Source organism: Psittacula echo, assembly GCF_963264785.1.
Source record: "Psittacula echo genome assembly, chromosome: 13".
Classification (NCBI taxonomy): Eukaryota; Metazoa; Chordata; class Aves; order Psittaciformes; family Psittacidae; genus Psittacula; species Psittacula echo.
Window position 1 is genome coordinate 5,513,769 of NC_137749.1, and position 16,467 is coordinate 5,530,235.

The 16,467-nt window shown below is 36.5% G+C and overlaps 1 protein-coding gene across 1 annotated transcript in view; it reads right to left on the minus strand.

Annotated features, from left to right (window-relative positions):
* RIMBP2 (RIMS binding protein 2) overlaps positions 1–16,467 on the minus strand; it is a gene marked incomplete at both ends in the record, with an annotated part of 125,106 nt that overhangs the window by 77,088 nt on the left and 31,551 nt on the right. The window contains one exon of the mRNA XM_080628352.1: positions 14,405–14,542. Within this exon, the coding sequence (XP_080484478.1) occupies positions 14,405–14,542 (138 nt within the window). The remainder of the gene's footprint in view (positions 1–14,404; positions 14,543–16,467) is intronic.

Genomic DNA, 16,467 nt, shown 5'->3' on the forward strand with positions numbered 1-16,467 from the left:
GCATTTTGTTTCTTAGCTTCCCCATCAGCCTTGAGAAAAGGAGATAAAAATTTCCTCTTTGCTAAAAACCTAAGAATTACTGCTCAGCACTGAGCCCTGTAAAATATGGTTACACATAGGCTTTATGGTCACTACAGAATACATGAAACAATGTATTCAGGATGTTTTTTTTACATACATTGCTTCTATTTGACCTGTTACTTGGAATCCTGTACCTCTGGATTCATGGAAATAAAGAGCTCCTTCAGAGTAGTACATGGCACAGTGATTATGGGACTCATCAGGAATGATAATTTGTATTTTCACTCCAAAACCTCAGCTGGATTCCCAAATTGACCAAATAGGTTATTTCCTTCCTACAGGACTTCAAGGATGGGAGAAAAGCTTTGTTTAGTAATGCTCTAGTACTCTAGAAAATCTAACAGGCATCCATTATTTAGTCAGCCAGCCTATAAAAATTACATGACTTTTAACACATTTTTAATTGCTTTTAATTATTAACATTTACATTGCTCTCAAAATGACAAAGTGTCTCAGCTGGAGACATGGTTAAATTTTTAATAACACTGGAAACCAAAGCAGCAAATCTCAGACTGTGGATTTTCAACATACACAAAATTACATGCATGTGTATTTATAGATATACTATTACCTATATAAAGATGTATAAAATCCTATATCTCTCTATATATAAAAAATAAACATAAAAACATATATATGTTTTCCTGCATGTATGCTTAATGAAATCTCAGGATGATTATGTTGAGAAGGTAAAAAGGAATTGAAGCTCAGAAGGCTTTTAGACTCCACAAGCTCAAACAAAAACAATTGCACAGACCCCTAAAAAAAGCCTATCTTACCATATCTTTAATTTGTGGAATTTTGTTAGAAGCATGCTGAGGCTACTAGAGATCATGGCGTGACAGGCTTGCTCACTATGCATTTCACAGGTCTAGTGGAAAGCAATCACTTCAAAGAAAATCCCTCACATGAATTATTTTACTCATGTACCAAGCAAGCTATCAATAGCCTGGTCCATTAAAAAGCACTGCTTCCCAAACAGCTAGTTCACCTTTTTTTGTTTTTTTTTACTACCCCCTCAAATGTCAAACACTTTGCAATTCTAGAGTTGAAATGGGCACTGAAGATCACTAAATACAGTATTTATTGCCTCAAACACTTATTGTAGATAAGCTGCACCTATGTTTCCTCCTTGTCTCTCTGTGGCTCTCTTAGGACTTTTCCAAATTGCATTTTAACAACTTACCCAACTTTCTACACTACATCTTCAAATTAATTTTACCCTTGTTCTAACCCTAACCCTATAAAGCAGAGGTAAGTTAAATACAGCAAGTTAAGTATAGCACAGCTCTTTTTCTTACGACCTTTGGCAAACCCCTGAGTTTTTCTTGGCTCTGTGACTATCAGATATCTTCCATTTTATATGATCTGGTCATTTCAGATAAAGTTTATAGACATGTTTGTTGCCAAGCAAACCTTTTAGCTTCCAAAGTTTCCAAACATCCATTTTCAAAACAAATCAGGTATGTCTGCAATGTTAACCACAAAAGAGTAAATGAGCCTCAACACTGCTAGGGCTAATGTCATCAGGTTGCCAGGAGACACCTTGAATATAACTCAGATTGACTCATAGCTAAAGACAGCCAGCCAGTAATGCTGTTAAAACATCCCCACAGGCTTCTTGATCCTTCTTTTCTGGAAAAATTATTCACACAATTACAAAATAGTCAAAACAATTTTAAGAAGAGTACTGGAAAGCAATGAAGATAGCTCCCTCCATGATTTGGATAAAGACATACGCAGCTGCTCATGCTCAATCCTTTCTCAAGGCATCTCTAACCACTGATCACTCACACCACCCTTTAAAAAGGATGTCTCACAATTTTGACATCCCTCTTGCTATATAATTTTCTGTTTGAGCTCTAGATGAGCCTCAATCCTTTGAAAGGAACCTCAGGAGTCAGACTCCCCATGAAGGACTTAAACCAGATTGGAGAGCTGGAAGTACCCCTAAACTCTTGAGATATTAGAAACTATTTATCATAGGCATACACTGTGGAGAAAGTTGCTTCTCTCTTTAACCAGAATTAGGAGGCATCTTTCCTTAACAAATGAGTGTTATAATTATCCAACTTTCAGGACTTTAAGGAAATGGAAAAGCTATGCAAGAAAAGTAGGAAAATTGGGTTTGTTTCAGAGCAATGGAAAGAGAATAGTGCTAATACAGTGCTAGCAAACAAGGTTCTAGTTTCCCTCTGATACTTCTGAATAAAACCTGCAAACAATACTTCTTGGTTCAAATCCAAACAATAATAAAACCCATGTGCGACAACCAGTGCACAACTCTATGTTCACCAAAGATGAACCACCTGCTAAAATCACCTCCTGAAGTTGTCAAATTTGGTCATAGGGATTAACTACATAATGCAGAAATGCTCGGAATACATCTTGCCACTGTTGCTACTTTTGCTCTACTTAGGAGGCTTCTGACTTCTCTTTTCTACATCGACTTCAAACCCAAGTATTTCAAAATTTGCAAACTAGCCAACATCTTTGACAAAGCAAAATAAGAACAAAACCTCCTATGAATACATGTTTGTCAGCTTTCTTTATCTTACTCACCACTTCATAGCCTTGGTTTCCATTTCAGAATCTGACAGGAGCAGGGCTTATTTCACTAAACCAAATTACAGGTATCAATTAATGGCTCTCGCTTGTTTGCCAGCTCCTGCATGCAGAAGGGTAGATAAAAATGTGTTTACAGCAGAATTTAATTATCCATTTTCAAGCCACTGGCCTCCTGGCAAAAGTCTCCCAATATCGTGCAGAATAGAACTCGGATTAAGAATTAATTTACTGTCAGCAATGATCTGCAATTTAATGGCTTAATCAAGTTTGCTACAAAATTGGTAGAGAGCTCTGGAGCCTAATACTGCCCCAGAGCCTGCTGCATCTCAAGACAAGTTTCAGAGATCCATTACATAATCATCATCCAGCAAATCCAAGATCTCTCTCATGCAATCAGGAACTGCCTCAAGCAAGCTTACTGCTCACATTACAAAGTTATAGCTCAGGGGTTTGAACTTCAGTGCATGCATTTGACTCTCCTCCTCTTCCAGCTACATCTCCCAGAGAAACTGTACTTGCATGAATACAAAGATTAGCATGTAAATACAGGCCAGTGTGTGACTAAGACATTCTCTCTTGTCCTTTCAAATCATAACTGAAATATAGAAAACTTAATAAAAAGAGACAAAAAAGTTTTAGAACAAAACTGCTTTATTTCTGCTTTACAGTGGTCAGTATAATTACAGAGTTCTTTCTATAGGAGCACAGCTGAAGATGAAAATAAGAGATTAAAACTTTGAAAATCAACCATGAACTGAACCTTTTGTTAGAAATCTAAAATTTAACAGATCTTCATTATCTTTGAAAATAAAATCAATCCACATTTTCTGCTAGAAGCCAAATGATAGAATAATAAAAGTGCTGAAACAGAAAATGTTATGCCAGAAATAAGGGTACAAAAACTATTCTCTTGAGATTTAAGGCCAGATTTTCATGATCTCAGAGGCTCCAGCCTTTCAATACATATAAATAAGCTTCTCACATGAGGCGTTTAGCTGGGCTGAAATATTCCAGATGCTCTGCAAATTACCACTGGTTGTCATTATATCCTGGGGGAAACTCCTAGAAGTGCTTTCAACACCGCATCATCACCGCAGCTTACCTATTTTACTCCTTTTTTCCTGCTAAGATTATGAATCATCCTTATGCCTCCCGTTCTGTCACCCATCCATATTTAAATCACATCTGGCACAATGCTACTAATACATCCAAACGCTTCTTTTTTCAGCACTAAGGACGAATTCTTTTTTTCCACGTTTTTCCCCCTTTTCTTCTCCCCCTCACCCTTTCTTCTTCTTTTGTTTTTAACCCCTTCCTTTTTTTTCCTCTTTTTTTGAATATAACCTTACAGCTTTCCTCTCTTATTTTAGTCTCAGTACTTCTAAAGAAGCACTACATCACTACATGGAATAATACTTTATATACTGAACTTAAGAAAGATGGATGCAAAAGTTCCTTTCTTAACTTTTAAGTATAAAACGAACTTGGATACATTCAGAATTGTGCAGACAGAACCATTTTGCAGTCCTACACCTTCACCAAAAGCTAATCTGCACATATGGTGGAAGAATACACACCCTAGTCATGGTTAAATGAAACTCACGGGTTAACATGATGAATCTTATGTGTAAGTGAAGATACAGTACAAGTCTAAAATACACCAAGCCCAAGTTCATTAAACTACCTGTATGAAGAAAATCCTTAGCTAATAGCAAACTCTTGTTTCTTACTATTTAGGTTAAGGAATATGCTGTTGCCAGAACTCAAGCATGCACCAAAGGTAAAACAATCAGAATTCTGAAATACCAAACCAACCCCCAAAAAACTCCAAAAATGCACAGACATGATGAGCTACATGTTAAATGTAATGCAGTGGATGGATGTTTTAGTAGTCCTCACTTGCATAATGTAATGGTTTAAATACAGGAGGTAAACTGAAATGATGAAAAACGTATGTTCATAAAGGAAAAAAACCCAACAAAGTCTTCAATTATAGCTTGTCATTCCTAGTAAGTCTCCTGGATTAAGTATTTCTCAGCTGAGTTTACATACAATATATAAACTGATACCAAGTCCTTTAATAAGCGTGTTGAAAGTACTGCAACATGGAGTCAGACATCCAGAAATCTCATTAAGCATTTGATCACATCCATTCTTAAAGTTATGAGAAAATTACTGTAAGCATCTGTACTTTAATTAAAAAGGCTAATTAAGTTTTATATATAAGACTGAGCTTTAATTCTCCAGCCTTACATCCACACAAGTAATCCACACTAATAAACATTTCCTTAACATCTGTATAGATCACTGGACTGCTACATCCTTTCCTTGACAAATGCATTGTTCCCATATAACCTACAACACTGCTCTGTTAGCTACCTGCAATGCCATGCTTCTCGTACCATGAAAATTTCTCCAGAAGCAACAAAACTCTATGTTTTTACTCCAGTTCTAGAGGGTTCCTGTTTTGAATTCTATAGGCGTGTATTACAAGGATATGTTATGAAATATTACAGCTTTTATTCTCTGAACTTTAAGCATGGGCTTGCCTCCAAAGACAGCTAAGAATATAGTTGTTAAACTCTTCTTAACCAATAAGTATATACTTCATTAGAAAAGCAGAATGTTCATTCACAGAAAATAAGAAAAAACCTTTTTTACAACATCGTATCTTTCCTCTCTCAGAAGCGTATGTGCCAGGACAGTTGTGCTCATATAGGAAATGCAAATTACCAGTGCACATGCACAGACCCTAGAGCACGCAGCAATGCTGGTAATGACAATACTGGTGAGTTCCTGTTGTTCTAAGAATCATCTCCCTGCCCATTACAATACTACTTACAATTACAGCAGTGAATTGAAAAGAGCAGCTCCTATTCTCCCTAAACAATCCTTTCACATCCCAGACAGCACTTAACAGAAGCACCAGGCCTAAATCTGCACTCCACGCATCACAACTTCCATGAATGATCTAACACTGGCTTCTTCACTTCCACTCCAGCAGCCTCATTTGTTTCTCTTCTCTCCACAACAGTATGCCTAGCATTACATGGATGCTGTACTGCCACAGATGAAGTTTTTTGCTACCATCACAACAGGAAACTTTGTTTTCTTTATGTTTATGTTTTCAAACTGTCAAGTATACGAACACAATTTACACTCTCTCAAATAAAGTTACACCGTGCTGGATTTCCTTTCAACATGGGACAGTGGCAGGCATAATGTTTTGCTTTGTAAATTCAGAACAGAATTTTCTTTCTGTGCAATCATCTTCAGATCTACACACTGTATTCTTCTCACAAGCTGCAAAGGGCTCGCTTCTAAGAGCAGGCAACAGCAAAGCCTGCCCCCATCTCAAGTGGGAAGGCAGGCTGCAAACCATCAAAATGCCAAAGGCACAAAATAGCAGGCTTGTCCCAATTTCTTCATGTTATTCTAGTATACTTTAAAAAACCCCCAACAACACATAACTCATTAATTATAACCTTTCGAAAGTGTGTTTTCCTTTCCCCCAAACTGTTAAAATTTAGCAGAACGGCAGCCAAAGTTCTAATAAAACTATTTTTAGTCTTTGTCATGCAGAGAACCTCATGAAGAGTCTCATCTTTCTATTAATGCAAATGTATTTAAGCAGTCAGTGCAGGAAACTTCAAAATATGCTAATCACTGTTTCTTTGGACTCCAGTCTCTAATGTCTTTGCTGATGTGTACTTATTATACGCTAAGTAAAGGGACCATGATCATTTAAAGTGTCAATAGCTGGTCACAAATCCATGTAGTGACAGCTATACGAGCATTTTACTGCCACATTTATAGATTTCATAAATTTTCACATTCAACATCCTTTTAATATACAATGTTCTTATTTTCTGGTGTCTAAGCTGAATTGCCACTGCGTGTTAAAAATGGAAATGCTTTTGATAATCACATGCACTGGTTTTTCTTTTTAAAGTGATTCAGTGCTGATGAAAGGGGCCAGATTGAGGCCTTGCAGATTGGAGCTCCCTGTTAATCCACAAAGAAAACAAGGCACTGTCAGGGCAGTAGCTGGGCCAGCTTCCCTCCAGTACATCTCCATTTAAATCCATAAGAGAAAAAGAAAAATCCCAAACAACACACATATCACATCTCTAAGTCACAGCCTGCCTCTGTCTGCTCATATCCTTGGCCTTGCTTCCTATTTTTACTAGCAGAGAAAGTAATCAAGGAAAGCAGTGCATTTCTGGGGTTAGACTGCTGCCCATGAGCTGCTTTGTAGCACACATTTAAATCCAGCAGCCACACAACACTCATAGGCCAGCACATGCAACTTCAGTGTGTAGTTAAAAGATTACATTAATTTTATCTGCTAAAGCACTGAGGTAAAGTTACTGGGTCTTACTTGGCTTCAGCACTACTTCTTTGAAAGCAAGTCAGGAAAGATGAGTATTTTCTTCAGTAGGTCTATATAACTCTCAATTTTGTCACTATTATTCATGAAAATAAGTATATATTTTATTAGCAATGTGGCCAATATACTGGAAAGTATTTTGGATTTAACTCATCTACTCTAAGGAATATAGGAGCAAGCATCACTTGAAAGACAAGGCCCAGACACTTGTCCAAACCACTTGTTAACTCCTACCTATAAAACTGGACTAGAAATTTAAAGAACAAAGATCATTCTTTAATGACACACAAATATGTCACCAATTAGGGGAGAATGTGATAGCACGGAAATAAACAAACCCACAGGATTTTAAAATACCACAAGTAGCTCAGCCAGAATACTTAGAACACAGCTACCTGGATTAGTCATATGAACACAACTGGATTGTGCATCACTTGTCTGTCTTTGGTTTTATTCCTCTCTCTCCTTTTCTTTTCCATTACAATTATTAAACTGTTCTTATCTCAACCAACAAGTCTTACCTTTTTCTGATTCTCCTCCCCATCACACTGGGGCCTGCAGGGGGTGGCACTTTGTTGCTGGCTGTGGTTAAACCATGACAGTGACTAAGAGCTTCCTCAGACACCTTCTTGCCATATTCATGTAAAATCCTGCCTACCCATAGGGAACTATCAGTGAAGAGATAACAGACTCTTCCCTTCTTAACAGTTATACAGCTGTTTCTTATCTCAATAAAATTCATACATAATACTAGCATTGGATTTTTGTAAAAGATCAAATCCCATTGAAATGAACCCTCCAGTCATCTCTTGAAGCACTGGTTGCGTCTAGCATTGCCTTGTCTTTTATTTATATTTTATTCTGTTAACTGAAACAATACAGCTGTTAGAGTAGATTTCACGTGTTTGCCTTTCTTTTTACCTCCAGGTGAAGATGCCTACACCATTTGTTTTTGTAATTTCAGCTGATAGAAATTATCTGCAAATCTTCATGGCAACTACAAAAACCATGCTGTCTACTGTGAAAGAAGGAACCAGGAAGTTTCCAAATATATTCGTGAGTGGTCTTCATGCAGTGTGCTTTGCTTTGAAACATACTCTGCTCCTTCGTGACTATTACTGCAGATTTTATGAATTCTAAAAATCCCTGTATATTTGCCTTGCTAAAATGAATAGTCTCAATTACATCTCTGAGACCGTGCACTCAAGCCAAGATACTTTTGGCTCTATATGAGCATATTTTTTAAATGTGTTGCTAATTATTTATATAGCACATTATCTCCTTGTTATGCTGAGCACAATTCATTTCCTTCATCCACCCACTGCCTCTCAGGTAACGATGAACTAACAGTTTGAATGTGACTGAAACTATTACTTTTCTAAGAAGAAAGAAATGAACCAGTGAACTCCAGAGGAACATTCAGTGAAATCCAAAACTGAGACCACACTGTCACTAGATTAAAGAGGTGACACACTTACATTGCAACTTTCCCCCAAATACAGAAAATCATCTATCGAGGCTTCTTCAAGAGCAATGCAGATACTTATGGACAGCTGTGTGCATAAGGAAAGAGTGAGAACATTCCAAGTGATGATGGCTTCAAAATTGTTTTAACCAATGTAGCTAACTTCTGGCCCTTCAAAATAAAATAAGCCATACCAAGGCCACAAATGATGTACCACTAGTGGTACATATGCCCCAGGTAGAGAAAAGTGGCCATTTACATAAAGCATTTACATAGAGATCCCCAAACATAGTTGAAAATACAGTATCTGTGCATATAAAATACAGATGAGTGCTAAGCACAAGTTAAGACAGGAATCTATAAACTTCATCACACACTAATATGCTCCTATTCACACATCTGTTTTTTTGGTTATGCTTGATGAAAGAGGACAGCTCAGAAATACAGTTTTATGTATCTTTTTGACATCCAATATGCTTTTCCCCAATACGCCTTTTATCTCTTATTTACACCACCAAGCCATGGGCTCATTACAGGCTCTAATATCAGAAAGGCTCTATATGCAGAAACAGATTTCATTTAAAACATCTTTCTCAAAATTTACTGGACAAGCAGCCTAGCAAATGCAGCTACCAGAAAATTCTGCAGTCTGATTCATTAGGAAAAGTTAATTAAATAATGTTCTCTCCTCAGACATACTATTTTGTCTTAAAGATGATTAAACAAGAGGCAAATGTAATTAGGATATGGAAAAGTATAAGCAAAAAAATTAATCTTATAATGCATTTCAGAAAAATGAAGTAATAAATCACCTTGCTCTATAAGCCTTTTGTTTTGCTGTAATGGAGAGTGCATCGAGATTCTTCTGTTTTCTTATCTGATATTAATATTACATTTGTTGAAGCAATTTAGGAGGAAACTGGTACTGGGACAACAGACAGTACATTTAGGAGAAAGATAATATACACAGTTAAGGCTTATGCAGATGGCAGCCCTTCAGAAAGGAATGAACAGAACACTGGTAGTGAGATTTATGAAAATACAGACTACATCCATAAACACAAAAATCAAGATTAAAAAAGTTTAAATACATATGCATATATATATGCGCATATATATATTGCACTGACTGTGCATATATATATACACACACATATATGCAGCATCTCTTAGACAGAACCCCACTTCATATCCCAGGTTCAGAAAATAATTGTTTTAGGTGAGACAGAACCTTTGAAGGTTTGTATCACTGTCTGGTTGTTAGCTGGATGCATTTAAATGACAGTATACAAAAAGAAAAACCATGCCCTGCAAGCACTACTCATATAATCTGCATTCAGTTCCTGAGTCTATCTTAGACTTTCTTTAGATATTACTTAGTTCATTTGTTCTGTTCCTTATAAAGGAACAGAGATAAAAGTGTTTTGTTGTTCTTTTCTGTTTAGACCAAATTCACTGCTCAGTTATCTCAGTTATTCTGAGATCATTTTGGGATGTCTCCCAAATCTGCAATCACAAACCCCAAATGCCTAGTTTTTAATAGAAGAATCTTCACAGTTTTAATATATACAATAAAGCTTATCAGAAGGCCTCACATTTGAATTTTATAATTCAGCAGGATTAATGGATGTATTCATGAGAGAAATCACAACTACACAGACTTGAAAAATACATATCATATATTTTCCAGAATCATAACAAGACAGCATGGCATCCAGCACAGACAAAACTGCCCTGAGTCTGCTAAAGGCCTCACTCACCTATGCTCTTTTGGACATCTGAGCACACCTCATCTCTCCAGAGCTCCTTTAACAGCCACTCTCACACATGCAAACCACTCAGTCCCAGGCAGCAACGGCAACAGTGCTTGAGAGTACCTGCTCCCAGCTGGTGCCTCTCCTGACCTACCCTGACTGATTACTCCATAAAAGAAAAAAAATGGAAACTGTATTACAAGAGTGTTTCATTGAAAGGTCATATTTGAGTCAACAACCTTTTTAAACTCAGGGAGTAAGAATATTATGTTCTAGGGAAGAAAGAAAAAAGGTCAGCCTGCTTTCATGGCTACTGATTTAATCCAGCATGGCACTGGACATATCTCATTGTTCGGGCTTCTAAATATCTTTCCCTGCTCTCACCCATTCAGGAAAGTAACAACCTGCTCTAACTCCAATTAGAAAAGAGTGGTTTTTAAAACCACATAAAGATCTATTTTTGATGGAAGTTCTCTTCACAGCTAGCAGATAGGGAAAGCTTTTATTATACTGGCACTGTATTAACTAAATCAAAACAAAATTCTACATTTGAACAATCAATCTAGAATTTGAACAGTCAATTGAGAAAATATCATTAGAAATGGAACATTATCTAAGTAATTTCATTGATATGAAGAAGAAAACTGATGATGGAATGGTAAAGGAAAATAAACTATTGAAATAGCTCATTGGCACTTCATGCTATATGTTTAAAAATACAAGAGACCAAAAATAAGAAACATTCAAACACATTATGATTCATTTCAGCATTTATCAAAATCCAGATACTGTTTTTGCCCATGGATATTGCTGGTGTCATTGCTAAAAATCTCACGCATGTCCAGGGTACAGGAAAGACAAATGACCTCAAAAAGTTTCTTTCATAGAGTTGGCTATCCACCTTAAACACTAAGGTCTGTATCAGATGCATTCATATTTTTAATTATTATTCCACTACACCAAGCCCCACTGTTCTGCCATCATTAAGAGCCTGAAAACCAGCTCTGAATAGCAAGTAATACTAAAAATATTCACAAAAAAATTAAAACACCTAGTGCTCTTACCTCAGGAAAAAATGAATTCAAGCGAATCTTTGGAAAGCATGACAGATTCCTGTTTTGCACAGAGGAAAAAAGGCCTAAATTGAGCTCAGTGTGTATTTTAGAGAAAACTACATATTGTAATAGAATAAAGCCACTACAATTTTTCCATCATGAACATGTGATAGAGGGCTATATCTCTCAGCAAAGTGCTGTTGTTATAGAAACTCTGCTGATACGTTGCTAGTACAGCAAAAGTGGCATTATACCCACACTAATGTCCTTTTTATCAACCCCAGTTCTAAACACAGAGCACTTGAATTTACAGTCAGGGAGCTGCACGTCATTCAGTGCAGCTGCAGGCAGTGTGAAATGCTGCTGTTGCATGGTAACTAACAGGTAAGTGGTACAAGTGTGTTCTATTTATGTACACAGAAAGCTTGTGACAGAAGGCGAATGGAACATTTGTCTGTAAATAACAAATTTGGTCTCTGTTTACTAAAACACAGGATTTTCTGCCTGCAGTGAAACCACTTCTGAAACATACAGTACCAGAATGAAAACTGAATTTATTGCTTCTGATTCTCAGTGTAAAATGATTAAAAGTTATTGTTCCTGATACAACTGCAGGAATTAATTAAAAATTAAATAGGAGTGAACAGTAGGTGAAAACTTAGCCTCAAATACTGTAACTACAGTATGAAAGAAACAGTGCTTAATATGTTAAGAAATTTTAATCCTGGCGTCAGAGTATCTAACTCTCTCACTATCTGTACTGCAATACTATATAAACAACACTGTTTTAAAAGGAGGCTGGTTTCAAGCCCAAAGTTTACTCTTCATCCAGAAGGCTGCTACTGCCCTGCAATCATTTACACTTCTTGTGTGCCACTTAAATACTGACAAATTAAGTGGGGAGAACAGACTCTGAGTGGACTCAATGACAGCCTATGGCAGACTTAAACTAGCTGCTGCAAATAATCATTTCTCTCTTCTGCTCTCAAGACCCTAATCCAAACCACTGCTTTTTGTTTTACAACACCTTATGCTGCTTGAAAGCATGAATTATTTATGTGAATGAAATGAACAGCAGAAATTCCCACTAATTTCATTCACATCCCATTTTTTGTCTCAAGTTGTTTTTTGTATGTGTACTGGATCTAGGTCTACACACAAAAGCTAACTTCTCAAATGCCTTTTGTTAAGAGAACTTCTAACCCCAATGTTAGGAGATTGACTTCACTTCTTTTACCAGAGATATCTTTCACCAGACCTTAACATTCAGTTCATGTCACAACTATGTAATTATTCTTTTCAGAAGCAGAGACGCAGAGAAGGCTCTAACAGCCATTCAAAATATCACATTTATGCACTTTCCTCTTGTCATATTAAATACCATTACTTTTGATGCAATCAAACTAATATCCTTCAAATGGATAAATCCAGCACCAAACTTAGAACCTCAAGCTTCAAATATCAGGCTCTCAAAGCAAAGCTTTAAGCCTTTACTTTCAGTTCAGTGAGGTACAGGGTAATAACAGTGAGAACACTACATTTAAAAATGGTACCTTTTACGGAATTTTCTTTAAATTATTCTGTTAGTTACTGGTTGCGAAGTGCTTCAAAGATCAAAGGTGCTACGTGAACCACATCTTATAACTCAGTCACGGACAATGAACAGACAATGAATAAAGGCACGCAGAGTTCCAAACTTATATTATTTGCTTCATTATCATTATCAAATAAAGTCAGTTGTAGTTTTTTCAGTGTTTCTGAAAAGACAGATAAAGTATGGAGAGTTTCTGCAACTTTTAAGTTCATAGAAGGATTCTCATGTCCCAGTATTAATCTGAAGTGCTAGGACTTCTTCGTGTTGGCAGTAGCATGAGAACAGTCGCCTGCCCATTGCTTACCCCTTTTAGGCATGCTACACATTCCAAAACGTGCCATTACAACTGCTTCTGCTGCTGTAAAAGGACCTGATCTGTGCAAAAAATGATGCTGGGGCAGGCAGGTGCAGAAGTAGCTTGACTAAGTAGGCACTTCTGTGAAAAGGACAACCATGAAATCATAGCTTTGCTATCCTGAGCAACTGACAAGTGTTTAGAGGATAACCCTATACGGTACATCTCTACTCACCAAACTGCATTTACTACTTAAAATTGACTAAATTGACTCCAAAATTCAACTCAAGACAACAAGTTCAATCTAGTTTCTTTAGCAATCTCCAAAAGCCTGCCTTCCTTTTCACAGCATTTCTGTTTACATTAACAAGTTTAAAAAGAGAAATCACACCCATTATAATTTCACAGTCCAAAAAGAAGTAAATTCCTTGGTGTAATGAAAGCAAAAGCAGATAAAGCAGCAATTAATTATAGGAAACAAAATGTAGAGTTCCATCTGCACCTCTGATTTTAAGAAGAAACAGAAATTTGTCCATTTATGTATAGAAATGTCTTTGTTCTTAAGTGAAAGTATTTTATCTAAAAGAAAGAATTCAAGACACCTCACTGGCATACATATTTCTCTCTGGAAGTTGTCTTCAGGTACACTAACATTATTCTACAGCTTTTATATTCAAAAGACCCTTCTCTGAATTCAAAAGGTGCCTGAAACTCAGAATGTGTGCAAACACAGAAATCCTGATGGAAAAAAGTCTGCTGATATTCAGAATCAAGTGTCAGGACCAGATACCAAAACAGACTGGAATGTGCTGATCACAAGCACTAAGCACTACGCCCTGCACTTTTGTAGTCATGCATCCAGAACAAAGCATTGGAATTACAATTTCTATCACGCATTTGTTTACTGAACTCTCATTTCACACTTAAATTATGTCCCTACTACATATGTATCATTTAAGTACTACTATTGTTCCACAAGATTCTAAGAAATCAATACAAAATCTATTGCTATAAAGATTGAGGTAAACCCTTCTTCTCCCAAACACTCCCCCTCAGAAAACCCCAGCCCCCTGATGTTAGTGACATGCAAACAAAACCACCCCAGACAAAACCGAATGAACAAACAAAAGCAGCAAGAATGCAAAACTAGATCTGTCTTTAAATTCATCAGACATAAAACAGTTAAAAGAAATAAGACTTACTAAAAACTGCCAATGCTGATGATCTTGATTTAAGGTGGTGACATGAGACTTAGAAATCTGGGTCTCTTCTAAAAACTGGGTCTGATCAAATATTTTCTGTGATGTTGCAGGCTGCAGACATGATGGATCATATCCAAACTGTGTAGAATAAAAACAGAGTAAGTCAAGTGACCAGTCTGTTAAAACTGCATTTGTATTAGCTGACTAGCAGTTGCTCGTCTACAACACAGTATGTTTCATTAATATATTTTTCATTGTCTGTGCCCCCAAAAGCTGCTTGAAAGTGATGGCTTGATATACATTACAAAGAAAGAAGCCAATCTAAACTAGTAAATTCAACCTTGCTCGACAAACACTTTGTCAGGGCAGGGAACAAAACTCAAGCCCAACATAAACCTCCAAAATAAGGCTTAAATAGTGTGGTTATTGGTCCCTTGCAGGAAATCGATTTCAGACAGTAAATAAAAAAAAAAAAAAATCAGTTTCAGTATTTTCTCTATAAAATGTAGGGACATAAAACTAAGCAGAAAAACTCTGACTACCATTTATCATTAGAGGCTGGAGTTCGGCAGTATATCTCTTTGTATTAGCAACAAAGTTCCAGCAAAGCTTATACAAAGTACCATTTGAAATCCTGAGGATTTTTTGCCAGCTCACCCACATAACTCTCTAGATTAAGAGCAATCACTGATTTGATATTTCACTTTTTTCTGCAACATCAACATTCTCTTTTTAAACATCAACATTTCCTTTTTAAAGGTTTGTGAACAACCACCCCAAATGCACTATATTTTCATGTAAATACAATTTGAAATGCACATGTTTCTGAGGAACCTTAAAAGATCCTGAATTTGGGATAGTTCAAAACTACTTAATACTTTGCTTAGCATTTTCTAAGCAATCAAACACCATTTTCAAAATTACTCATTAGAGACTATAAGTTATTGAGATAGGCACAACCCAAAGGCACTGAAACCAATGGAAAACCTCCACTGATCATTGGGTAAGATCCTAGTTGTTTATAGTTTAGCTTCATAAACCAAGAAAAGATCCAGTAATGCAGTTCTCCTCTCAGGCAAAAATCAGCTTCTCTTCCTTACACCATAAGTTAATCAGTTTTAATACCACCTGCAGCAAGTAACAATTGCATTTTAACAGCTTCCTCAGGAAACATAAAACATACTGAAGAAGTTTTATGAAAACAAAAGAGGATTAAAAAAAAAATGGAACACAGCATCATCATTATGACAGCTTCAAATGAATCAAAGTCTGCTGTAAAGTCTAGCATGAAATGCAATTAACTTGTTCTTCCCATTCCCAGAAGCAACTTAGCAAATCACTAAGATGATTACATATAAAGATACCTATATGACTGTCCCCTTCATGGACAGTAATGAATTCATGGCTGTTTTCACTACATAAAGATCATCAGAGGTAGGTCTGTCAAAAAAGCCCTACAATTTTTAAGACTTAATTTATGAGACTATAATTCAAGTGATAGAATGAACTGACTGGAAGTACAGCATGCAGTTATGAGAAAAACTTTCACTGGCATGGTGAAAACTACTAAAACTCCAATTCAGAATTTCCAGAAGATGCACACATCAAGCATTTGAGAAATGCATGGGGTCAGTAGATTTATATGCCTTGAATTATAACATGTAGAGCACATTCCTCATCAGATACACACACTGGAAAAGCTGCATATTTAACAGTGTTACAGTATTAGGTACATTGATTAAAAGAACAGAAAAAATACAGGTATAAAGATAACCTTTTTCCCCCAAAAAAAATTCTCACTTTTAAGATTAAATACATCCAGCCAGGGCCAACCCGCGACACAGACCAACTCCTGCAGACAACAGGCGTGTTTTGCAGTTAATTTCTGTAAGAACTTGTGTTGTGTCCTCACTTCTACACAAAGTCTTCACCACTCTGAACCACATGCTTTATCTTCACACCCCTCTTTTTGTAATATTCAGGTCAAAATAACTGCATGCAAAGATGTTAGAGATCTTGAAAGAACTGTTTCAGAAATAAATGGTGTTGCAACCAGAGCTATG